The following is a 26873-nucleotide window of genomic DNA, read 5'->3' on the forward strand; positions in this document are numbered from 1 at the left end:
AATCCAGCTGGCCATCCGGCCATCCGCTTATCCACCTGGAACCGGGCAAAGTGGGTCTTTGCATCACAGATGTGTTATTTTCCACACGCCTCCACTAGCTCATTGTACCCATAGGAACCCTGGCAGTCTCCCTCACCACTGCTTGTGCCTCTTGTGCACTGTACCCTGCCTTACACAAGTCAGAGCGGCCCAGGCTCCATTGAGCCATCCTGGTCTCCTGGTGGCCTGTCACCCAGATCACCATCTGCCCTGGGTTTGCCCTGCAGTCCCCGGCCTGCCCCTTGCCACGTGGGTTTATTACCAGCCAGTCTCCGGCCTGCCCTGTAACACATGGGTTTATTACCAGCCAGTCCCCGGCCTGCCCTGTGCCACGTGGGTTTTGTCGGGCAGCTTCCCAGCCTTCCCTGTGCCATTGCCATTGTTTTACCAGTGTCACCACACCTCTGACACTAAATGAATATTTCAGTTTTTTCCTCTCATGATCAGTAGGTGCTAGCTGGATGTGTACTGTTCTCAGGTGAACTTCACAGAGCCAGCCCGGCTCCCTGGAGTTTACAAGCTCAGTTCCATGAAACAGCCCTAACTTCAAAGCCAGTAGCAAGTATGGGGCCTCCAAATGCCTTGCACTTCTGTCCTGCCCACCCCATCTGCCCTACTGTAAGGCCTGATTGCTTTCTAGATCAGCTCCCAGAATGCAGGAGGTATTTTACAGTTGCCCCTATATGGTGAAGTATGCAGCTCAGGGAGGCCAGGGAGAGGGTGCTCAGGGCCACAGAGCCCCAGGTCCTCCAGGGCCTGCTGGCCTCCAGCCCCTTCTGCTGAGGAGGTTTCAAAAGGTGTTGGTTCACAGGTATGGCGAGTCCTAGGCCCTTGGTGAATGAACTCAGACTCCAGCCCTCTTTCGCCTTAGACGGGAGTAGAAAGAAACTGAGCTCCAGCCTGCCAGCTCTGACTGCCAGGCCCCATCCTGAACCTCCCACGAAGCCCCACCCCCTACCTCCTCAGCACCAAAGGGGCCCAGGGATGTGTGCCAGGAGCCAGGGCTGCAAGTCAGCAATCACCTTTTGTTCTGCCATGCCATTGACCGAACGGTGAGCTGCCCAGCTGTGAGTGCCCAGAGGGAGAGAGCGCCCCTGCTCAGCCCCCACCCAGCATGCACCTGCCCCTTGGCTGCAGCTGGACTTGTCTGTGTGGGTTGTTGGCATTATGATATCATCTGCCTCATCTGTCTCCATGTTTATCCCCCAGAGATCTGAAAAGAGACTCAAACAGATACAGGCATCATAGCAGTGTAGCTTTGGTCAGAAGGTAGAAACCACCTAGATCTCCACAAATGGATACTTGCCGGTTTAAAAATGGATACTCTCTGGTTTACAAATGGATACTTGCTGACTCACTGGTTTTATATATATTTATATATTATATACATATATGTATGTATGTGTATATATGTATATATGTGTATATATAGAGAGAGAGAAGATAGATAATATGTATGTAGAGGTATGCAATACATTAATGTGCATGTACAGTGTGTGTATACATAACACATGTATGTAGAGGTATACACATGTGTTACTGTGTATATACTGTGTGTGTGCGGATGCATTCACATAGCCAATCTGTCAACCCTAAATTGCTGTTCACCTATCTGTCTGTACTAAATTTCAATCTAAATAAACTATGGAAACAGTTAAATACCATGTATGTTAATGTTTTTATTTTCAGGGGAAGAACATGCAGAGTTAGATTTATTTTGAAGTTGTTTTTTCTTAGAGTGGTTTGCTTATGTATTTTCCAGCATAATAAAATACACAGCCTGAACTGCTCCCTTCTCTGTTTTGAAGTTATTCTTGAAAATAGTGACATATGCTGTTTGTTCTTGTTATTGGGGGCAGGTCCTGGAGACAGAATTTGAACTTGAGGCCTCACATTCTCACTCAGCTTTCTTATTCATGGCTGGTGCTCTACCATTTAAGCAATGTTCCACTCCAGAATTTTGTTGGTTGATTAGAAATGGTGTATGGAGGGGTTTCCTGCCCAGGCTGGTTTTGACCCACCATCTTTGGTCTAGGCCTCATGCGTAGCTGGGACTATAGATGTGAGCCAACAGTGCCTGGCTGGTTTATTTTAAATGGACCTAGAGACAGAAATGTCCATTTGAGCTTTAGGTAATAATGTGTCTGTGTGCTGGATTTGACTCTAGACAAAACCTTCATAGGCTTTTTTTTTCTTTCGCTCTTTTTGAGTCAATGCTGTGTGTTGTTGATATTTTACGTCTCCCATTACAGCCTGGTGTGAGGTCTGTTAGTGCATATAGAAGGAAGCGTATAAAGGCTTCTCTTTGTTTTTCTCAGATTCTTTACAGAGTTGGAAGCAAGACATCAGAATAGCATCATCATCGATGACATCAGCGACATTGTGGAGAAGCACACAGCATCCACGTTTGACCCCTATGTGAAGTACTGCACTAATGAAGTCTACCAGCAGCGCACTCTGCAGAGGCTGCTGTGAGTGGGGGCCCCTGCTCGCACACTCGCGTCAGTGTTCCCACCACCCCACCGTTCCTCAGTGCTCACAGGGCCTGCCGTGAGTGGGGCTCGCCCGCACACTCGCGTCAGGGTTCCCTCCATCCTTCCTCAGTGCTCACAGATGGCAATTCATTCATCTCCTAAATCAGATTTTTTTAATTTAAATTCTAATTTCATTGTCAAGGTGATGGACAGAGGGGTTACAGTTACATAAGTAAGGTAGTGAGTACATTTCTTGTCGAACCTGTCACCCCTTCCCTCATTTTTCTCCCACTCCCCGCCCCCCAAGTTGTACAGATTATTTCCAGCATAGTGTTTTGTGAGTACCATTGTTGCATTGGTTCCTCGTTTGTCTTTTGTCTCATCATTTTTTGTTCCCCTTCCCGTCTCTAATTCAGATAAATGCATGTACAATACCTAGGGTACCAAAATCAAATACAGTGATAACAGGAGATTTCTAAGTTCCTCCTGATGGAACCTTTTCTCCCAGGGGAGAGAGGTTTTAAAGGACCACTTTGAGGATGGAGATGTTTGAGGAAGAAAGTCTGGTCTCTAGGCACTTAGGGGCTTGCAACTGGTCTCTGTCCTTGGCTTATTTTTTTTTTTTTTTTTTTTTGCTGGTCATGGGCATTAACTCTGGGCCTGGGCACTGTCCCTCAGCTCTTTAGCTCAAGGCTAGCGCTCTACCACTGGAGCCACAGCGCCACTTCCGGCTTTTTCTGTTTATGTGGTGCTGAGGAATCGAACCCAGGGCCTCATGCTTGCAAGGCATGCACTCTACCGCTGAGCTACCTTCCCAGCCCTGTCCTTGGCTTATTTTGTCTCTCCCCCTTAGCTGTCACCAGACAAAGTGGGTGATGGTCACTCCCCTACCCCACACTGCTAATTTAGTGATTTGCCTGAGGCCAGTTCTTAAGCAGATGGAGCCAGAAGCTCAGATTAGGGTTTTCGAACTCATCTAACCTCCATATTACCTATTCTCTGAGAACTGACTTCCCACTCTCTCCCACTTAGGTAGCTAGGGCCAAAGAGCTGAAGGGTATATGAGGAAAAGAAAAAAGATGTTCTTGAAGGTTTTAATTATGCCACAATAAAAAAGAGCCAAGCATTAAATTTTCAGAACACCTTTTCTTATGTCCCAGAGTTTTGATAAGAGATAGAGGCCACCTCATCTTTGGAAGATGGTTGAACAGTCTGCCCCAATTTGCTTTGTCATGAGTAGTAGTTGCTCCTTGCTGGAAACACACTTTGGGGAAGTGCCAGACTTTCCCCCTCCCCCAGAGATCCCAGCCCCCAATGGGGGGCTCATCAGCTCTGAGAGGGTAACCCCTCTCTGGCCCTGGTCTACTGGTAGAGGAGGGCCTCTCCGCTCTTGGAGAAGCCCCCTGGCTGAGGCGGGCTGACCGCTGAGCACCGACTGTTCCATCCTCTCAGCACCCTCTGGAAAGGCTCTGATGGCCAGGTGGAAATCCTACAGCTGCTCAAGGCCAGGGTGTTAGTGTGAAAGTTTGTTATGCTTCAGACTTTAGCAACCAGAAGACTTGGTTGTAAGGCCAACCCGCGCACTGTGGGGTCTGTAGCAGCATCCCTGGCCTCTGTCAACTCAGTACCGGAGCGCCTCCAGATGCTAGGGCAGGTGCCCCGGGGGAAATGTCCCCCCCACACTTCCCCAAGCCCTGGGCTCCCTGACCGGGCACAGAGTTGTTTTGTGACCAGCACTGACACAGGTCATGTTTGAAAACAAAGCCTTGAGTCTCCAACTCAACAGCGCCGAGGGCTGTTCTTATTTTGCAGGATTGAAACAAGTGTGAATAGTGATGCTGTGTGTATGGGACTCCCCAGATAGGGATGTTATCTTGATTGCCTTAGTCAGACCTGGAGATTAGAACTTGTGTCTTCAGGGGTTTCCTTGCAGGCGATGTGTGAACTCACCTGTAGCAGAGCCTGGGAACCAGGAACTGAGCAGACCAGCTGGGACACCAGACTCAAATCCCAACCTTGGCAGCAGGGAATGAAGCTCCCCGCCAAGGTGGAGTTTGGGTGGTCTGGAGCATCAGAAGATGTCTTTAAATCTCAGGGAAAGCATACAGCTTCTCAGTTTGAGCAACCAAAAAGATAATTCTATGTAATTTCTCTTAATTTACTATCCCCTGTATTTCTCAATTTACTTTCAGTCCATAGCATTGAACAAAATCATAAAGTTTTCGAGTCATCTCTTGGAGAAACAATCAGTGTTGCTGCTGGCCTGTTTGTCCACTCTTTTTATCCTGGTGTGCAGTGCCTGGTGTCACCTGTCCCTCCCTCCTCCCTGACCCTCTCCCTGTCCCTCCCTCCACCTCATCCCTCTTCCCAAGATATCAGGGCTGGGTAAGGGTGCCCAGGAGCACTGCACAGAGACTCAGAGACTTGGCTTCAGTCAGTCCCTGTGTCTGCATCCTGTGGCAAGCTGGACCCCTCCTGGGCCTGCTCTCGGCCTGGAGTGAGTCCTCTCCAGCCCCTCTGCACATACATGTGGCTGTTCCCACTGGAGATGCTGTGTGGGGAGATTGCTCAGCTCTGTCAGAGTGTACTTCTTACATCACCAGAAGAGGAGGAGCAGTGTTCTGGCTACTGTAGTCAGAGGTTTTCTGGCTGGCTTGGTCACATGTGCCTGGCATACTAGCACTGGGGAGCAGAAGCATGGAGAGAGAAGGTCTGCCTGGCTGTTAAAAGGGGGGCTTCTTTGTAAAACCAAAGGAGGGCAGGTGTGTTGTCTCACATTTGTGATCCTCGCTAGCTACTTAGGAGGCAGAGACCAGCAGGATTGTGGGTCAAGGCTATGGCTGTGGCCCATGTGGTAGAGCAGCTGTTTGACAAGTATGACTCTTAAAAAAAAAAAAGCAAAAAGACTCTTAATAACTCCAGTCTGATGTCCCTTCCTCAGAGTACTATCTTAGGCCAGCTTTACAAATTTCTAGTTCATGCATCTTCCCTTGCCATTAATATTACTGAGTGATATTGCATCTTCAACCTGGAGTATAAAGATGCACACAAGCCCTCTGTGTGCCCGGGTCATTATGTGTTTATAATGTGTTTGCATATTTTCCCACAAGGGGTTTCCTTCTAATGTCCTCACATGCATATGATCTATGATCACACTCCACCCTCCATTGCGCTCCCACCCCTCCCCTCCCCAACTTGAACAAGCTTCTCTGTTCTGTGTTCACCCTTGTATATAAAGTATTTTGACCTTATTTATCTCCTTCACCCACTCTGTTTACCTCTTGCCCCCCAGGAACTCCATTCGTGTAACTCGCCTTATTTTTAGTATACACCAATTATTCAAAGTGGTTTTACCATGGTATTTCACAGGTGTACATGGCATTCCATCAGATTGAAGCTCCGATTTGCCCTGCTCTCCCCTCCCTCCCCCAGATAGTCAAGCAGCTTTCAATGAGCCTCATTTTGCCATCCTCGCTCACAGGTGCACAGTGTTATTTCGGTATTATTTACCCTCTAACATTCTTTTTCTCCCCCTTTCTGTCCCCTCGGTCCCACGATGGCAGCCATGTTCTCTGTATGTTTCCATACATTTAAACATTGTGGACAAGGGGTTGCAGCATTTTATGATTCAGTTTAACTTGGTGTCTGAGCTAGCAAGGGAGCCATTCTGAAGTCCATTCTGCTCTGCTTCCTTTCCTCCAGGGCTACCAATCCCTCCTTCAAGGAAGTGCTGTCTCGGATCGAGTCCCACGAGGACTGCAGGAACCTGCCCATGATCTCCTTTCTCATCCTGCCCATGCAGCGGGTCACCCGCCTGCCACTGCTCATGGACGTAAGAGCCGCCACACCTGCCCCTAGATGCTGACAAAATAGACCCTCGCGACTCTGCCCCATGAATGCACGTCCTGTAAAGTCCCCAGATTAAGTGACAGGTCTGACCTCTTATTTCCCAGGCCTACCTAGGGCCTGTATGTTTAAAGATCAGTTCCTGATTCTTCAAATTCGACTTAATATTAGCGTGATCATCATCCTCAGTGTTGTGTCCACATTAAGTTTTTGTGAAAAGGAGGAAATAATTGACTATTGGTTTTATTTTTAATTGGGTGAACATATTGATTGTGTCTGCTTTTACTTCATTGCAGACTATCTGCCAAAAGACACCCAAGGACTCTCCCAAGTACGAAGTCTGCAAGAGGGCCTTGAAGGAGGTGAGCAAGGTAAGCGCGGCAGGACTCTGAGCCAGGCGAGTCTCTGCCTGTGTGTTTACACAGTCCACAGACTTTGGCAACATTTGCACAGTGTTCTAAAGGTTGTTGGAAACAGAACAGCATTTGCTATGCTCAAGTGCACTTGCTTTGTGGACTGTGTCAGACAGTTTACAAGAAGGAGCTGTAGCTTCCTTCTTGTCTTCTGGTGTGTGAATAGCTGCTGATTCACCCTCCCTTTCCACAAATATTTATTGGGTATCAACTGTGCTGCCAGGCATAATGCCAGGACTTGAACACTGGGCAACGGATAGAGAGATGTGGTTACTTCTCTCATGGTGTGGAAGGCAGACATGGAAGAAAGTTACAGTGGTGATGGTGGGTGACACAGGACAGCACACAGTAGTGTCCCAGCTGAGACACAGCCAGAGTCTTCCAAGCCTGGAAGAGCAACGTCTCAGATTGCAGACATTCATGTGCTTGAGGAGTAAGTGCTGGGAATTATCCAAGAGAGAAGGGCCTTGGGGGCCAGCTGTGTGGGCCCCTGCCTACCATGTTGGGGAGTGATGTGAAAACTACAAATTCATGTATTGTGAAGAGATGGGACCCATTATGAACCTAGTTATGGACCCTATTATGGCTGATTTGGGAGACGATGAGCAGCCTGACAGGAAGAGGGAAATAGACCAGTGCATGGGGTAAGTGTCTTGGAGATGGGTTGACTGAGCACAGTTGGGAATAGGTGTCAGGGAAATGGGGTGGATGCTCTTATTTATGCCTGGAACAGAGGCACCAGTAACAGAGGCAGGTGCTGATGAGTTCGTGTGAATATGTTGTAACTGAGGGCTTAAAACATATGGAAGTTGACTGAGTAAAGAAGTCAGAAGCTCCCGAGAGATTCAACTTGGAGACGGGATTCAAGAGCTGCCTTCTTGGAGGTTGGGATGTAGGTGGGATTGTCTAGGGAGGGTTTGGAATGCGGTGAGGGTGAGAGCTTTGGATCTAAGGCCCACGGGGAACCAATAGTTACAGGAACCAGCAGAGAAGTCTTAGAGTGTAATAGAACAATCCAGGTGCTCACGCCTCTAATCCTAGCTAATCAGGAGGCTGAGACCTGATGGTGGAAGTTCAAAGCCAGCCTGGGCAGGAAAGGTCATGAGACGTCATGCCTCAACCAGCAAAAAGCCAGGAGCAGAGCTGGGGCTCAATTGTTAGAGCACCATCTATGAGCAGAAAAAGCTGAGTGAGAGCATGAGGCCCTGAGTTAAAACCTCAGTACTGGCAACAGTTTAGTCAATCAATTATACCAGAGAAAAAGAAGAAAAACTAGAATGGCCTGGCAAATGGCGGAGGACTTGATGATTGTTAACAGTGATTACAAAATCATGGATATTTTGAGTTAGTTTATTTTTCTAACATAAATTTCTATATTAAGAATAAGGGAAAGCCAGGTGCTAGCAGCTCATGTTTATAATACTAGCTACTCAGAAGGCTGAAATCTGAGGATCATAGTTCAAAGCCAGCCCATACAGTAAAGTCTGTGAGACTCTTACTCTTGGTGAAAAGATTGTAAGTGGAGCCTTAAGTGTTAGAACACCAGTTTTGAGCAAAAGAAGTGCAGGGACAACTCGTTCAGACCAAATAATGCCATTTCCTTTCATTTATAAACAGTGATGGCTCTAAGGGATTTGTGCCTTATTTTTTGATTGGGCTTGGTTATAATGGACACCGTGTGTCTACACGCTGCGCCCTGGACTTCTTGCAGGTTGAGTCCTGAAAGCCAGGTGGTTGAGCATCAGGGGTGGAGGTGGGGTCAGACAAGGAAACACACATGCAAATGGCCACACAGCAGGGGAGGCCTGGAGCCTAAGGTGGGGTTGTGTGAGATTAGGCACCAGTTACCTGGGAACTCTCCTAAATCTTTGGATTTTTTTTTTCTTACTGGGGATGAACTCAGCTCTCAGGGTCTCTGGCTGGCTAGGTAAGGCTTTACCACTTGAGTGAGCCCCCGGCCTTGTTTGCTTTCCTCACACACACACTTCAGGCTGGCCATCCCTTTTCAGATGCTTCCCACATGGCTAGGACAGCAGACGCATGCTACCCCATCCAGTGGTGAGTTGAGATGTGGATTTCACATTAATGCCCAGGCTCCTGTGTGTGAGCACCAGATAATATGGAAAATCTAAATGAGAGACAGAAGATACAGAGCACCACCTGTGATTGTGTCCCTCAAAATTATTTGCTAACAGAGACGACCAGAGCCTAGAACTGCCATTCTCCAGATCTTCACCTCCTGAGTGGCTAGGATTACAGGCCTGAGTCCTGTCTGAACTTCTGTCCCTTAAAAAAATGCACCCCTGGGCTTCCCAGGGCTTCATGATTTCCCAAGAGCGATCTGCATTTAGTTGTGGGGACTCTCAACCCTCCCTCTTCTGTGTTCCTAGCTGGTTCGGCTCTGCAACGAGGGAGCCAGGAAGATGGAGAGGACAGAGATGATGTACACCATCAACTCGCAGCTGGAGTTCAAGATCAAGGTAGCTGTGTTTGTCCTTGCTTGCTTTAGTGGGAAGCTCATCTAAATAAGAGGAGGTGGTTGAAGGTATTTGCTAGGTGTGGTGATGCCTGGTGACCCTGCTCTGGCAGTACCAGACAGGGCCTCTCTCGGCCTTGGAGTCCAGCCTCTCTCAGCTGGCCTTCCCTCCTCCCAATCCCCCCCCCCCACTCCCCTCGCCCCAGCCCTGGAACAGTTGTGTTTGGAACTGAAGTTCAGCGTTGAAGTTTGAGACGCCTATGGTACTTTCCAGTGCCACAAAAAACAGTGTCATGAGCTGGGACAGAGTGTGTCCCAAACCAAATCAGAGCTCACTATTGCAATTCTATTTCATTCCAAAACACAAGTTTAATGATGCAGTTTAAAGCAACCATATGGTTTCCTAGTAAAACTCCACCTAACTTAGGTAACGTGAATCTAATTGATCTGCTTTTCATGGTGCTCCGTGGAAGGTAGTTCTTGGGGTGGGGTGGGGGGGAACCATGGAGAGGTGCAGGGATTCCCTTACATTATGAAAGAGGGAAACGTGGCTCTCAGCCTGGTAAAGTCAGGGCAGAGCTGGCAGCATTCACTTGCCTATGGATGTGAGTACAGATGGACACACCTGTGGTGTGGATGTACATACAGCACTCACTGAACAGAGGGGATGATTCATTCACACCTCTTAGAGATGCTAATTACACTAGTTAGATTTGCAATATCCTTGACTGCTGGTGGATGACAATGGCCAGTCATTTTCATTCAATTCATTTTGAAGATAAAAAAGTACAGGCTGAGCAGGCACTGATGGCTCAAGCCTGTAATCCTTGCTACTAAGGAGGCTGAGATCTGAGGATTGAGGTTCAAAGCCAGCCCAGGCAGGAATGTCCATGAGACTCTTATCTCCAATTAACCACCAGAAAACTGGAAGTGGTGCTGTGGCTCAAGTGGTAGAGTGTTAACCTTGAGTTGAAGAGCTGAGGGACAGCACCCAGGCCTAGAGTTCAAGCCTACAACCCATAACAAAAAAGAAAGTAGAGGCTGGAGGTGACATAATTTGTCCAAGCACAGACATTATTAAAACAAGTTGGCCAAGAACCTTCATTTTAGAATTCATCTAGAAAACAAAACCCTTGTGTCTGTCCTCTGGGAGCAGGGAGATAAGTCTGCTGGGAGCTCACTTCACTTACACAATCTTTTCCAAGTCTTTCCATTTCCTTACAAATGGTACAATATCATTCCTTTTGGTTGATTCCTAGACTTCTGTTATATATATGTACCACATTTTCTTTTTTTGTTGTTGTTGTTTCTGCTTGTGTGGTTTACCATATTTTCTTGATCCATTTGTCCATGAGGGGCACCTGGGATGATTCAGTATCTTGGCTATCATAAATAATGCTTCAGTGGTCATGGTTGTGCTGGTAGCTTTAGTGTGTGGCCATGTAAAAAATTATATTAAGTGAAGTAAGCCAGACCCAGAGAAAAAAAGGCTGCGTGCCTTCCCTCATTTATGGTAGCTAGAATGTGCCTACAAATCTACAAGTAAACACATTGCATACTTAAACAAAATAAAAATATATAAATTATACAGGATCCTAGGCATTCACACATAGTGAGACCAAAGAAGGATACATTTAGGAAAGGATCACAAAGGCGTAATAACTATGTGTATCTGATTATATAAAATAATATTTATCGAAATGAACTCCAAGAAATGGGAACAGAGGTTTTATCTTGGTTGCTGTTTTGTTTTCTTTCCCTTTTGTCTTGTTTGTCCATTTATCTGTCTTTGGGAGGGTGGGGGGACACAGAGATGGAAGGACAAGGGGTGAACAAATGCAGCAGTGACACTCACTAGACACCATGTTGAAAATGAACTACACAACTTGTGCGTGGGGATGGGAGGGAAAAACCCAGAGCAAGGAAAGGGTGACATCGTCCCCCAAAAAATGTACTCTTTATCTGACTTATGTAATTGTACCCTTCTGTACATCACCTTTTTTTTTGGTCGGTCATGGGGCTTGAACTCTGGGCTTGGGCGCTGTCCTTGTGCTCTTCAGCTCAAGGTGAGCGCTCTACCACTTGAGCCACAGCGCCACTTCTGGTTTTCTAGTGGTTTATTAGAGGTAAGAATCTCATGGACTTTCCTGCCTGGGCTGGCTTTGAACCTCGATCCTCAGATCTCAGCCTCCTGAGTAGCTAGGATTACAGGCATGAGCCACCGGCACCCAGCTTTGTACATCAGCTTTGTAATAACAATTTTACAACATTTCTTTAAAACTCTGGAGCCAGCCTGGCCCACAGCTGGTGAGTAGGTAGATAGCAGACTTGAAGAACCCAGGGAGATGCCCATGAGAGGAGGGGGCACACTCTAGAGCTGAGCGCCAGGAGCACTCAGGAATTCAGGAATGGCTCCATAGCAAGCGTGCGTGCGTGTGTGTGTGTGTGTGTGTGTGTGTGTGTGTGTGTGTGTGCGTGCGTGCGTGTGTGTGTGTGTGCGTGTGTGTGTGTGTGTGTGCGTGTGTGTGTGTGTGTGTGTGCGTGTGTGTGCGTGTGTGTGTGTGTGTGTGTGTGTGTGTGTGTGTGTGTGTGTGTGTGTGCGCTTAACCTTGAAAGGTAAGGAAGAAGGGGTCTGGAAGATTGAGAAGGTTGACAGGACAGTGCCCCTGTGCCCAGGAACTGCAGACATTTAGTGTTGTACAATTAGGGTACCAGAAGGGCAGCAAGCATAACGTCTGTGATGTTCAGGGTCCAGATTGGGGGGAGTGAAGAGGAACTGGGGGAGGAGGAAAGTGAGGATGCTAGGTAAGCATGCTGCGTCAGAGCAACAAAACACTGCTGAAATACTCATAGGCACCAAGACTGAACAATGCATTGTTGGGTAAACAGTGTGTCCTCAAAGAAGTAAGAGAGGAAATAGGCTTCCTAGAATTGAAAGAAGACATCTGGGATGAAACGAAAGCTGTGTGGAGATGGAAGTTTGTAGCCATGCATATCTGCATTAGATACAGAGAGGTTTCACAGAGGTGGTCTAATGAACACCCTTCAAAACTAAGAACAAGTCAAAATCCAAATTAGCAGATAGAAAATTAAGAGTAGAATAATAGCTGGTACCGGCACACACAGAATAAAATAATAAATAATACAACAAGTAGTTTAAATTAATCAAATGGAGCTCTCAAAATATTTCAAAGAATTAATGAAATAAAAATTTTGATTCTTTGAAAAGATTGGTAAACCCCTAACTAATCAAAAGAGAAATGATGAAGACCCAAATTAATAAAATTAGACATTATAAGGACGATATCACAACAAGTAACAAGAAAATTCAGAGAATCACTGAGAAATATTTTAAAATCCTGTATTTTAACAAGCTTGAAACACTAGAAGAAATGGATAGCATTCTAGAAGAAATGGATACATTTCTACCAAAATTGAACACAGACAAATCAAACTAAATCTGTGAACACGTAGTGAGACTGAAGCAGTAGCTAGAGTCAAGAACTAACAGAAGTGCTCCTGGGGTACACCATGAAACAGGGAAGGAATGAGACGCAACTCATTCCAGGAAACCTGACACCAAAACCCATAGAAGATTGATAGAAATAAAGCAAATTTTCTCAATAAAATGCTTCCTGGGTATTGTGCCAGCACTGGTACTTGAATCAGGACCACTCTCACTTGACTTTGGAATATATTTCTGCATTTGCCACAGAGGAGCTTAAGTAGGAACTTGTACCTCACGCCTGTAATCCACACTATTCAAGAAACTGAGATCTGGGGATTGCTTTTTGAAGTCAGCCTGGGCAGGAAAGTCTGTGAGAGACTTCTCTCCAATTAACGAGCAAAAAAACTGAAGATGGAGCCGAGACTGAAGTGGTAGAGCCACATGGCTGACACATGAGCAAGGTGTGCCAGGGCCTCCTGAGCCATGCTGGGTCTCTTCCTGTGTCTGTCTGTCTCTCTCCCTCCCTCCCTCCCTCCCTCCCTCCCTTCTCCTCCCCTCTCTCATTCTCAACTCTCTTCACATCTCACTGTTGCCCCTTTAGATCTTGGCTGCTCCTGTTAGCTAATAGTCTGGTCCAAGTTATTGGAGGCTAGAAATTCCCCAAGTTCACTGAATAATGACTTCTGGAAAGTCTGGGGTCGACTGTCATTTTTTTTTTTGGTTGGTCATGGGGCCTGAACTCTGGGCCTAGGTGCTGTCCCCCAGCTCTTCAGCTCAAGGCTAGAGCTCTACCACTTGAGCCTCTGCCCCACTTCCTACTTTTTCTGCTTATGTGGTGCTGAGGAATCAAACTCAGGGCTTCATGTATGCGAGGCACGCACTCCACCACTGAGCCACCTTCCTAGACCCTCGACCATCATTTTCAATCTTCCTTTTTGGACTTACATGTAACTGGCGAACAACCTTCATAAAAGCCCTCTAAACGGTCTGAAACAGCTACACAACCCTTCCTTAGCCCCCCAGTTCTCCCAGTGTCCCTCAGTTTCCTATTTAATCATTCCCAGAATAGGATGACGTTTTGTCTTATCACTGCCTTCATGGGTTCTGTATCCAAGAACTTGATGGACACAGAGTTTTGTTTTTAGATCACATTTTTGGCACTGTGCATTTCTGGTAAGAGAGAGAGAGGGGGAGGGGAGAGGGAGAAGGAGAGGGAGGGGAGGGGAGGAGGGGAGGGAGGGAGGGAGAGAAGGAGAGAGGGAGAGAGAGAGAGAGAGGAGTCCTCAAGGGCCAGGGTTAGTTTGAGAATTCTCCAGTCAGCTTGGATAAAACTGAGTGAAGGTAAAAGCAGTATGTGCTTCCTCAGATACAGCCTTTCCTATGAGTTCTGTAGATTATCCCAGAAGAACTCCACATGAGGCTTTCAGGGAGGAAGGAGACAGGAGAAGATGGCCGTAAAGTTAGGAAGGGGAGCCAGGCATGGGGTCAGATGCCTGGAACATTAGGCACCCGGGAGGTGGAAATCCTGAGGACTGTGGTTCAGGGCCAGCCCAGGCTTCATCATCATCATCATCACCATCACCATCATCATCATCACGATGTAGGTGTGTGAAGAGGTTACAATTCCATGAGTCAGGTTATGAGTCCAGTGCTTCTTGGTCAGTGTCACTCCTTCAGCTTTGTTCTCCCCGTTTCCCCTCCACCCCTACCCTCAAGTCACACAAGCCACTTTTTACGTCATGAGCCCAGGCATCTCCACAAACAAGCTGGGTGTGGGGCAGCAAGCCTATGATCCCAGCCACCCAGGAGGCCCAGGTTGAGAGTACTTGTGACTGAGGCCAGCTAGGGCAAAAAACACGAGATGCCATCTGAAAACAGCCTAACACTAAAAAGGGCTGACCGCATGGCTCAAGCAAGCAGTAGAGCACCTACCTAGCAAGAGGTCTTGGGTTCTAACCCCAATAGCCATCCTTCCCCTAAAAAAATAGGTGCTTTGAGGAATATGGTAATGTAAGAAGCAGAAAAACATAAATTTGTGAGGGTTTTGTCCTCTTAAATAGCTTTTTTAATTTAGAAAGTAAATGCAGACATTTGTTCTCTAGGTAACTACAGTTGTCTATGGTAATGATTAAATTCTGATTTGAGTTATGTAAAGTAATTGCAGTTAGTATGTTAGATTCCAGGACTCATTATTTTAAACTTAAGATGACTCCTTATTTTCATTTCCTCTTTTCATTTTTAAAGGTAATAGAATAGCTGGACCCCAGTGGCTTATGCCTGTAATCTTAACTACTCAGAAGTCTGAGATCTGAGGATTGTGGTTCAAACCCAGCCCAAGCAGAAAAATCCATGAAACTCTTATCTTCAACCTACCGAAAAAAGGAAGTAAAACCACGGCTCAAATGGTAGAATAAGACAGCTCTTAGGCCCTGAGTTCAAGCCCCAGTACTGGCACAAGAAAAAAAAAGTTAATAGAATGGTTAGGATTTTCTGATTTGGTAACATTTCCTCATCTTTAACATCATAATGTCAAGTTAATAGTTTACTATATTGAAAACTCAATTATTTTTTGTTGTCTGAAAGAAGGTATGAATATCTCTAATTGCATTTTGCTATTTTATTACATACCTGTAAAATAGTGGTGCATTCCATAATACATAGTTTGTAATTCCTGTATCTTCTACTAATCTTCTTGGTGGTCCTGGGGTTTGAACTCAGGCAGGACCTTGCACCTTGTGGGCAGTTGCTGTACCACGAGCCACGCCCCCAGCCATCTTCTGATCCCCTTATCAAAGAACACTAATTACTGCCCCTCACACTGAGCATCCTCTCCTGGCAGCCCTTCCCCCTGGTCTCCTCCTCACGGTGGCTGGTAAAGAGAGGCGAGCTGACGGCCTACGTGGAGGACACGGTGCTCTTCTCCCGGCGCACGTCCAGGCAGCAGGTCTACTTCTTCCTCTTCAACGATGTGCTCATCATCACCAAGAAGAAGAGGTGAGCCTGGGGTGGGGCGAGCTCTCCTTCATGCAGGCGCTGCCATCAAAGTATTAGGCGTGCGGTCTGCCCGCAGCATGGCCTCCTCCTGTGCGGTGTCCGCTGCCTGGGCCTAAGGCCTCCCTCCTGCTCACCAGCTTCTGGGAAGCACTCACAGTGTCAGGCACAAAGCTGAATGCTGTGCAGCGTTCAGACCTCTGGCCTTCACTGGGCGGCATGCTCCTCCTCCCATTATAGTAAGTGCTTTCCATATTTCCATCCTGGGGCTTGTGTGACGCTGCAGTGGCGGATGGGCTGGTCCACTTGATGTGGATGGCAGTGTGTGCTTACAGCTCACGCGCAGTGGTTCTTAAAAAGCTCCCCTACGGGAAGGTGTGAGCCTTCCTCGCTCTGAGGGTATGGAGGCTGTCAGTTGGAGTGTTCATTCTTATGGGAGGCGACTGCTGGTGTAATCAAGTCCCATTCCAGATAGATGCCCAGAAAACTACACGAGCCTCCTTTTACAGTACTGTTCTCTCAAACTGTTCCCACCTGCAAGACATGCACCTGCACACATGCATGCACACACGTGCACGCACACACCTGTCCTCAGTGCCACCTTCCTCTGGGATTCCCCAAAGGAGCATGTCTGTTAAATGACCCAGTACACGGAGAAAGGAGGAATATACTTCGGCCAGCCCTGTGCTAATTGCATGTTTCCTGGCATGTGGATGTGGGTGAGCCGTGCACCTGTGGGGTGTCATCTCTGTACATGAGGGGAGAAGGGACAGTCAGAATTGGTGGCATGTGGTCATGGGGGAAGCCATGCACTTGTCAGGTGTCATCTCCATACGTGAAGGGAATGGGGACAGTCGGAATTGGTGGTCCATGACAGGCAAGGCATTGCATACTATAGTGTCAGCAATGGGGTCTGTAGACATAGACCCTGATGGAAAGACCAGGAAAATGCTTATGTGTATCACAGGAAATGTATTCTATTGCTAGTTCTAAGCTGCTGATTTTGTAGCTTGATTTGAAGGTAACATGAAATCCAGTGGAACTTTCTTTCTGATTGGACTGTGCTATGATGTACTCAGCAGTGCAGCTCTCTGGGAAGTGGAAGTTGGTGTGGTCTGCCCCAGGATCTCCACTGTGTAGGATATACACATCAAGTGCCAATTAATTCTACTTATACCTAGCAAAATCCTAGCTCTGCATCTCCAAGATGAAGTTATTTCTCTTATCTGAGATTACCTAAATAGTTCTAGTAACTCAGTAAATTTCATAAATAAGGTTTGCACAAAAATTAAAGTTTTTGTATTCTTTTTATGTCTGTGTTAGTTTCCTATGACAGCAGGTTTCCTTGGCTTTCTTGAAAATGTTTTGTTTGGGCCCAAATGCCCAAATCCTATACTTCTAGTATTTTCCTTTCTCAGTGGGTCAAAGTTTTAAGTGATCTTTTGATGCAAACAATGAAATAAATACTAACAGGATTGAGCCGATGTAAACTATTAATGTTTTCATGGTGAGTTTTGGTAACTTGGTGCTGACCTTAGGATACTTAAGCCAGGATAACACACCCTACCCTGAGCTTGCTCGGCAGCAGCCAGTGAGCAGGCTTGGTGTGTGGGAAGAAGTTGGTGTGTGCGAGCCTCCATCCAGGGTACCATCATAGTTCATATTTACTTGAACCTATATGACTCAGGACAGAGAAGAGACCCACCTGAGCACCTAATTAACTTTGACCCAAACTGGGAGTTTCTTGCCTTACCCGTTAGTCCAGAATATTTCAAGGGTGCTCTTGAACAAGGGAGTCGTGCAGCTGCGCAGGTTTATGGCCTGGTCTTAGCGCACGGTGGAGGTGAGCCAAGCCCTTGCTGATCCAGCTGGGTGAGTGCACAGTGCGCACAGCCCAACCATGCGAGGAGATAACCCCAGATGCTTTGCATACCAGAGGCCACAACAGAGGAGATGGGAGCTTCCAGGGAGGCTGAAACGTAGACTCTGCTACCAAGTGGAGATAAGAGATCCTGACTTGTGCCAGCTCTGTGGGACGGAGCCAGCCACCTATTGCCCTATTCTAGGGCCCAGGAAGAGGCTTAGCTGCTGGGGCTCAGGGCTTCTTGGCCCATGACAGCTATGGGAGGGGGTCCTGGGAGGTGGCCGCCCTCCTCCCCAGCATGTGCAGGTGCACCATGCTCAGCAGGTCTCACTGGGCCTCGCAGGTGGGGCCCTAGCGGGACTGTGTCTGTTACTACCGCTGTTCACAGAGTAGGGCATGGCTGGGTCCATGGGGTCAGCTAGGGGAAGAATGTTTACTTTTTCTTCATATTAAAAGGAAGCTTTCATTCGCGTCTTCCATTAGGCCGCGTTTAAGTTATTCTTAAATAACTTTGACATTCTACCAAATGTCAAAGGACACTCACGTGCTTGGACCATGCCCTGTGAGGACATGCATTCTTTGTGCTGGATGGTGACTAGAAGCTTCTTTCCACCACAGGAGCAGACCACGTGGTGTGGGGGTATACGGCACCCAGGTGAGGGGCAGTTAAGCCGCACCCCTGGTGCACCCAGTCACACACCTCCTCCAGCTGGGACCCAGGGCCAGGCCACCAAGCAATGTGAGTCCTTCAGGCTCTGCCTATCAGCTACGTGGATGAGGACATGGTCTCATCTTCATGATACCTCACGAGTGTGAGCTACATGGATGAGGACGTGGTCTCATCTTCACGATACCTCATTATGCAAATACTCCAAAATCCAAAAACATCCCAGATCCAAAACATTTCAGGTGCAAAGGTTTTGGACCAGGCTGACTCAGCCAGCATCCTTTTCAGGACCTGCCAGTGGGATCGTCCTCTGGTCTGCTTCTTCTAAGCTCCTGGCATCTATTACAGAAAATCCTCTAAAAGCTTGAAGTCAAAAAGACCCAGAAGCTCAGTTTGTGTTCATTCATTTTTATTTTATCTTGATAGAACATCTTCTCCCTATTCCCTGTTGTCATTTGGAAGAAACTTATAACTTTTTGGTTGTTTAAGAAGCACCCTTTCAGTGCAGAATTTTATGAAGTACTTTGCAGTGTTGCTAGATGGAGAGGAACACTGGTGCGAGTGCTCAAGTGCTCTGAAGTTGTTCAGAATCCCTTGCTCAATGTCAGAATCTAGAGGAGAGTCACGATAGCCTCTTCCCCCATCTGCCCATGGACTTCCAGGGGACAGAGCTTGGGCTCTGTGGCCCCTTCCCCCATCTGCCCGTGGACTTCCAGTGTGTTAAAAGAAAAAAGTGGCTGATGCAGATCAGTGGTACAGTGCTTGCTCAGCATTTCTAGGACTCTGGGTTTGAGTCCCAGCATCATGTAGGCACACACATGCACATGCATGCACACACGTGCTCACAAGTTAAACCAGTCTCAGTTGGCGGGTGTTTTAGTCCTTTAACTTGGAGAAAATTTCAGGACAGTCCAGTGACTAGAGAATTGTCATTCCAGTTAAGCACAAGGTCACAAATGCAGACTTAGAAGGGAAGCAGGTTTTGGAAGAGCTGAATGAGAAGAACCCCTGTAATCTGATGAATCCCCGCCCTCTGGTGTCAGGAAGAAGCCGTGAAGCCCCTAGCAGACAAGAGTACCTTTCGAGAAGGGGGCCTTAGAAATGCCCATGGCTTTAGAAGACAGAGAGCCAGATGTCCCAGCCCAGGGGCTGAAGTTGGGTCTGAGCGGGGATGGGGTCGGTCAGAGCTGGGCTTCAGTGACCCTGAGGACATTTCACTGGCCCAGAGAGAGTGTCCTGCTAACTTAGGCACCTGCCATCTGGCGTGTGGGAGTTTTAAACACAGCCAACAGAAAAAGGACTGCTGAAACTGTTAAAATCACACCGGAGGCGCTGCCTGAGGATGCACTGAGTCCCTATCTGCGGGTGTGGGCAAATCTCGGTGGTACTTTTTCCTTTCAAACTTACCTCTTTTTCAAAACAAAGAATGATTAGTGTTCTATCTTTCACATTGGGCTTTTTAAAAGAGAGTTCAAGCCTGTGCCGTCTAGCACGGAGATACATGCCTTCTGAAGAGCTCTTTGACCATGAGCACAGCCTGAACCTACCTTTCATCCACCTTCTGTGCGCTAGCCTGAGCCGGGGCAAGTGTCCTGGGAAGGAGGGAGGTTGGCGTCTAAATGCTAGTAAGATGGGGTATTTCCACAAATCTCCTCAAATGACTTAGTGACTCTGAGTGGCTCACACGGGGGAGAGCCCCTGTGCTGCATGTGGAGTTCTCACATGTCCGACTCAGTCCGGGCGCTCACTCCAGCACCCTTACACCCACAGTATGGGCCCTGGTTCCCGTCCTGGAATTTCTAGATTTCTCACAGGACCAGCTCATTCATCCTTAGGTGCTTCCGTGATTTTCAAGATATTTCCTTGTGTTTATTTTCCATCACCTCCCAAAATATATTTATTTTAATTAAAATTACAGGTTTATTTAGGAAAAATAGGTACCTTGATAATACTAGGCTTTCCTATTAATTCACATCTATTTCTGACACATTTTAAGGTCATTTCAGAATAGAAAATAAAGCTTGTTCAGTTTGTTCCTAATTACAGGTTTTGTGGTAGTCTAAACAAGTGCATTGCATTTTCTAGCTATATAGAAAATACATATGTATGTTTGTGTGTAGCAGGGCTTTGTTTTTACCCAGCTACCTGCTGTCATTTGAGGATTGTGATTTGCAGAAGGAAAAGACCCTTCGCCTGCTCAGGACTCACCCTGAATGACAGCAGTCCCCACAGCTGGGCATTGATGACTTTTAAATGTTCTCTTTACACTTTTACTTATAACACTGATTAAACAAAAAGCAGATTATCAAACACTAAACTGCCTGTTGTCTAGATTTACATAGTAAAGTTAGGTGTCCCTTTTTTTTATTTGGCCATGGGGCTTGAACTCTGGGCCTGGGTGTTTGTACCTCAGCTCTTCAGCTCTAGGCTAGCTCTCTACCACTTGAGCCACAGCGCCACTCGCAGTTTTCTGGTGGTCAATTGAAAAGAAGAGTCTCACAGACTTTCCAGCCCAGGCTGGCTTTGAACTGTGATCCTCAGATCTCAGCCTCCTGAGTAGCTAGGATTATAGGTGTGAGCCACCAGTGCCCAGCAGGCATCCCATTTTTAAATAACAACAACAAAAGATGTAAGAATGTGGATTACTTCATATCTTCCTCTTGGTAAAGGAACTATTGGTGCTTATGATCACTGCTGTTAGAGAGAGTGTGTGTGTGTGTGTGTGTATGCATGTGCGTGCACGCGCACGCACACGCGCATGCACGCGCACGCACACGCGCATGCATGTGCATGCACGCACCCACCAGCACTTTGGGTTGGTTTTTTTTGGGGGGGGGTCTGGTCATGGGGCCTGAACTCTGGGCCTGGGCACTGTCCCTCAGCTCTTCAGCTCAAGGCTAGCGCTCTACCACTTGAGCCACAGCGCCACTTCTGGCTTTTTTTTTTTACTTTTTGCTTATGTGGTGCTGAGGAATCGAACCCAGGGCCTCAGGCATGTGTTCTACCACTGAGCCACCTTCCCAGCCCCGGGTTTGGTATTTTAAAGCCTTTCAATGTTTTTCTGATTTAAAAATATAAATAACACATAAATACATGCCTAGTGTGAGCGATTCAAGTCTTTATATAAAAATTGTGAGAGAGGAAGTTAAAATTGCTCTGTAGTAATCTCTTTTAAAAAGCAAGGACCAAAGATACTTTCCATACCTGTGTGAAGTTTGAGATTGGCTTGGGAAGTGGGGAGGGAGGGAGATAGGGGAGAGTTATGGAAAGGCAGTCCAATCAAGGTACATGGCATGCACATCTGGACATGTAAAATGAAGCCTTCTTGTATGACTAGTTGATGCTTATACAGATGTGGAAAGAGAAAGCAAGGATGACAGGTGTTACTCAATGCTAGAGCTTTTCCCCAGTGTGTACGAGGCCCTGGGGTTGATCAGCAACCTAACAGAAAAAGAAGCCAGATGCTCACGAGGAGGTTATTCGGTGATGCCACACGTTGAGCTGCCTGACTGAGAATTCCTCCTGAGGCAGGTTGATCGTGGTACCCCGTTCTCCAATGGTGGCTCTTCAGTCTGTAGAAAGAAAGAACAAAGTGCTCAAAGATGGCCCCAGCACTCAGCTGCAGAGGTCTGGGCTTGCCTGCTTGCTGTCAGCCCTGAGGGGACCTGGGACCCTGGGGGACAATGACCGGAAGTCTCCAAGTAAACTCCTCCACAGGAGGAAAGGTGGTTTTGCCATTTGCTGCTTTCTGAGCAGTTTAGCTTCCTCATTACTCGATCTAAATTGTGTCGGAGACTCTGTGGGCCATATGTTTGTGAGATGGTGGAGACAAACATGAGGAAGTGTGATTAGCATCAGTTTCCCCCAGGAAAGGGGTTTCTTTTCCAGCCCACCACACTCAGCTGGACATGCGTGAGAAAGCAGCAGACACATCCAGGGCTGTAAATAGAGGCATCCGGTTGTCAACCCTCCCCCTCCCACCCTCCCTCCTCCTTCCTCTGCTTTTGCTCCCCTCTCCTCCCCCACACTCCCCCAGCACTACTGTGACCTCATGTGCATGAAGGAGGCAGGAGGGACAGAACTGGGGTAGAACTGGCAGGGCCACTGCGTGGAGCCTGGTATGTCTGCATTGGGAGGAAAGAGAAGTTGCATTTGCTGGAACTGTGGCATGTCCATGGATGAGTGGCCATAGAAGACCAAGAGCAAGATCACTGGACACCACTGAGATCACCAGACATCATTGAGATCACCAGAGATCAATTGAGATGACTGGACATCAGTGAGATCATCAGATATCACCGAGATCACTGGACATCATTGAAGATCACTAAGATCACTAGAGATCACTGGACATCACTGAGATCATGGACATCACTGAAGATCACTGAGATCACCAGAGATCAATTGAGATGGCTGGACAGCACTGAGATCACTGGACATCATTGAATATCACTGAGATTACCAGAGATCACTGGATATCACTGAGATCATGGACATCACTGAAGATCACTGGAGATGACGAAGTCAAGGCTAGGAGACCAGGGCAACAGGAGGATCCTCAAGTGGAAATTCTGGAAAGTAGCCCTGGAGAGAGGCCGGGAACCAGCATCAGCCAGCTCTTGAGGGTGGGGAAGTGCCCCAAGCCTGAGGTGGGAGACCGAAGGATGGACTCCAAGGCTGAGGCCACCATGGCGATCGCTCTTAGGCAGGCAGAGGACTCAGGGTCCCCTGTCCTCCCCAAGAGGAGAAACTCACCTGCAAGGAGGCACAGAGGGAAAGTGCAGAGACCAGCTGACATCCAGGTGTCTGTGGACTTGGGAGGTCACGGTGGGAGGTGTTAGAGCCATAGAGAATGAGGAAGGTGAGCTATGCTCACAGTGCCAAGGGGAAACCAGAGGGTCTTAGGAACAGAGGAAGCTGAGGCCTGGGGTGGCCAGGAGAGGGGCATGGCGGGATTTTAAGCCCTGCGGTTCTGAAGTGGGTGGATGGGCAGGAGGAACCCAGAGAATGGCAGGGTGTTGTGCTCGAGCAGGAGGAACCCAGAGCACCCATAGTCTCCGTTCCTCTTCCTTCTGTGGATGGCGCTGTGCATGCTGGGAGCAGAGGGCCTTGTCTGAGAACTGGCAGATGCCTGCTGCAGCCTCAGAACCAAGTGAAAGTAGAGCATTTCTCTTGGCACTGAGATGCAATTTAGTGTGTTGCACACATCATGGTGATTGACAGGCTCAGTGGGAGGTGGCGACTAGTACGTAGTAAGTCGGTGCATTCTGATTCTCGTTCATAGTGTACACAGGTCATTCCTCCCCTTCTGCTCCTCAAGTGTGGCCTAAAAGCCTGCACCGTTAGTGTACTGAATATCCCATGTGTTGTTTCCTCTTAGTGAAGAAAGTTACAATGTCAACGACTACTCCCTGAGAGAACAGCTGTTGGTGGAACCCTGTGACAGTGAAGAGCTGAACTCTCCAGGGAAGAATGGCTCCACCGCACTGTACTCCAGACAGAGCTCAGCCAGTCACCTCTTCACACTGACCATCCTCAGTAACCATGCCAACGAGAAAGTGGAGATGCTGCTGGGGGCTGAGACGCAGTAAGTAATGGTGAGAGCCAGGCTGCCCTGGCTCTGCAGACCCTGCTGTCTCCTTTGTGGGCAAGGGCATTCTGGGTACCACATGCCCTCTGTCCATGGTCAGATGCTCCTCTGTCCACGGGGAGGTGCTCCTCTGTCCATGGGGAGGTGCTCCTCTGTCTACCGTGACCCCAGCAGCTACAGAGAGGCATGTCATATTTTTTTTCTTGTAAGTCCTGATGGATGAATTGTGCGTGAGTTGATGAGTTTTATTTTTCTGGAGTGGTTTGGAAACATTTTAAGCTGGACTCGGATGGCTCACATCTACAGTTCTGCCTACTTGGGAGGCAGAGGATTAAGGCTGTAGGCCACCCTAGCAGAAAAGTTTGTGAGACCCTTTCTTAATGAATAGCTGGGCTTGGCGCATGCCTGTCCTCCTAGTTTCATAGGAGGCTGGAATTTTGAGGATGGCCATTCGAGGCCAGGCCTGGGCAGGAAGGACTACAGGATTCTGTCACAGTAAAAGAATATGGGCTGAAGCTCTGAACAGAAGCCTAAAATAGGCAGACTAGGAATAAGCACACACCTGGGCAGGAAGCAAACCCTATCTCAAAAATACCCAGCAAAAAATGGGGGGCCCTAGTGCCTGTCCCAGTCATTGGTCCATCAAGATCAAAGTTCTGAGTTCAAACCTCTGTAACTCTAAAGAAGTATCTTCTTTTTTTATTGACAAATATGTGCCCCATCAGCCATCAGTAAAAGTACTCAATAGTAGTTTGCATCTGGCTGTGAGGTCTCAGAGACAATGGAACTAGTCATTTCCTCAATCACCAAAAGCGCAGCTGTGCAGAGGCAGAGCCGGTCCTGTGCTGTCCGTCCCCACACTAGAGGAGGGGAAGGGACTGTGCTGTGAGGTCTGCCCGGAGGTTTGATTTGATTCTAGAGAGCTGGTCAATTAATATGTTCAGAAGCAGGAAGCTTCCCCTCGGAGATGGCTGTTGGTGGCTGGGTTGGGGAGGGGTGGAGCAGAGGGAAAAGAAGCTCCCCTCTCTCAGTCCTGCGAACATCCCGGCCTCATGCCTACCCACACTGCCACGTGGCGTGGCTAACATGGATCTGCAATTGGTGAACAGCCCCAGGGCTGCAGGTAAACCGTGGAGAAACGATGCTGAAGCCCACACTCCACCTGCTGGGAGTGATTTCTAACCATGTTTCTGGGTCACATAAGAGAAACAGAATTTCAAGGCATCCATACAGAATGTCCAAGGTTCACCTCCTGTTTGCTGGCAGCAGAAGAAACTTCTCAATGGCTGCAGAAAACCAAGAACAGGTTGACATACCAGAGTGTTTAATAGTTTGTTTCTAACAGAAGAAAACAAAAGGGAAAAGAAGGAAAAGTCATCCTTCAGGTCCCAGACAGATACTCCACTGACGCCACTGACAGCCCTTGAGAAATCCTAGCGTGGCCTCCTGTGTCCACTGCACTGGGGGAGGCCAGCGTGGCCTACTGTGTCCACTGCACTGGGGGGAAGGCCAGCGTGGCCTCCTGTGTCCACTGCTCTGGGGGGAAGGCCAGAGTAGGGTAGTGGTGTACTTCTTCCAGGCTGTGAAGTCACCTGGGGCAACAGGCCCAGGGTCAGGCCTGAGGCAAGAAGGTGCTTTCCCCCTGCAAGTCCTTGGCCCCTCCCTCTGGTAGGAATTTCACTTCATTTCCCTCTGGTGGGAATTTCATTTCTCTCTGGGAATTTTGCTTCATTTCCCTCTGGTGGGAATTTTACTTCATTTCCCTCTGATAGGAGTGACATCTTACTTCCCTCTGATAGAACTTCTTTCCAGGAAGGTGTGAAGTACTGTGCCCAAAGTCACACCGGAAGTGAGCTGGGAGAGACAATTCCTGACCTTCCTGACAGCATTGCTTTGTTTGATGAAAACGGGTTTTTACAATATGGTATTTAATTTAAAAAAAATAAGGAAATCAGAGCAACGAACACAAGAAAGCTTTAGATTTTACACAGCGGCAGAGTGAAAGGTGTGAGGCATGTGGAGGATGAGTACTTGTACAGACTCTGGGGACACCTCAGAAGCCAGCCAGCCAGCTTTCTGGTGCAGGGAATGAGGGGCACTGCGCGATCCTGCCTGCAGCTGGCTCTTCCCTCACAAGGCTGCTTGTTCCTTACTCAGAACTTGCCCACAGCTTTTCCCCATCATCTCATAATTTATGAAATCTCCACCACTTATTCCTTAGATTATTCCAAGAAAGTAGACCAAGTTTTTTAGTTGGTTTTACACCCAAACCCCACTCTTTACTGGGATGTGCAGCACCGGCTCACAGGCCTGCTATGTCCTTGCTGTGGACCAATGGTCTATGGTTCTCAGACGAGTTGGGTCACTTGCAAATGACTCATATTCATGATTCTTTAATAGCAAGAGAACATTCCAGAAAGGGGAGCAGGACTCTGTTATTCTACTTCCTTCTCCCCTTTTCTGGGAAATAAATTGACAAACATTTCAAGACACCAAATACCACTGTCATTCAAAACAATATATTACACCAGTACTTAATCTCCTTGAAAAAAATGGTGTTTAAGCCAGGTGTGGGTGGCTCATGCCTAGCTACTCAGGAGGCTGAGATCTGAGGATTGCAGTTCAGAGCCAGCCCCGGCAGGAAAATCCATGAGACTCTTATCTCCAATAAACCACCAGAATACCAGAAATGGCGCTGTGGCTCAATTGGTAGAGTGATTGCCCTGAGCTGAAGAGCTGAGGGACAGCACTCAGGCCCCGAGTTCAAGCCCCATAACCAACAACAACAACAACAGAAAAGGTTGTTTAAAAGACTAGGAAATTATTATGCAATGTGATGAAACATCTGCCTGTCAGCACTGGACTGCCTCTGTGTGTGTGTGTGTGTGTGTGTGTGTAAAACCACTAAACTGACACATGAAAATACAGAGCTGGACATATTAATCAGGTATCTATAGTGATCAGAGTACATATATTGTGTAATGTTTAAGTCAAGTTAAGTATATTTATTGCAAGCATGTATCATTCTTGGTTGTGTAGGTTGCCTTTAGTCCATGCAAAACACA

At 47.6% G+C, this 26873-nt stretch overlaps 1 protein-coding gene across 6 annotated transcripts in view; it reads left to right on the plus strand.

Moving 5' to 3' along the window:
• LOC138837091 (rho guanine nucleotide exchange factor 26-like) overlaps positions 1-26873 on the plus strand; it is a 79115-nt gene that overhangs the window by 35848 nt on the left and 16394 nt on the right. For 5 of the 6 annotated variants that reach the window (XR_011375175.1, XR_011375174.1, XM_070035880.1 and 2 more), the window contains exons 6-11: positions 2358-2510; positions 6216-6345; positions 6656-6730; positions 9163-9252; positions 15536-15690; positions 23599-23805. Coding sequence is in view for 4 of the 6 variants with exons in the window: in XM_070035880.1 (XP_069891981.1) it covers positions 2358-2510; positions 6216-6345; positions 6656-6730; positions 9163-9252; positions 15536-15690; positions 23599-23805 (810 nt within the window). In the remaining 2 variants the exon portion in view is untranslated. The remainder of the gene's footprint in view (positions 1-2357; positions 2511-6215; positions 6346-6655; positions 6731-9162; positions 9253-15535; positions 15691-23598; positions 23806-26873) is intronic. The other variant, XM_070035879.1, reaches the window with a different exon arrangement.

The sequence above is a fragment of the Dipodomys merriami genome, unplaced genomic scaffold, assembly GCF_024711535.1.
Source record: "Dipodomys merriami isolate MVZ:Mamm:240054 unplaced genomic scaffold, mDipMer1.0.p SCAF_261, whole genome shotgun sequence".
In the NCBI taxonomy this organism is placed as follows: domain Eukaryota; kingdom Metazoa; phylum Chordata; class Mammalia; order Rodentia; family Heteromyidae; genus Dipodomys; species Dipodomys merriami.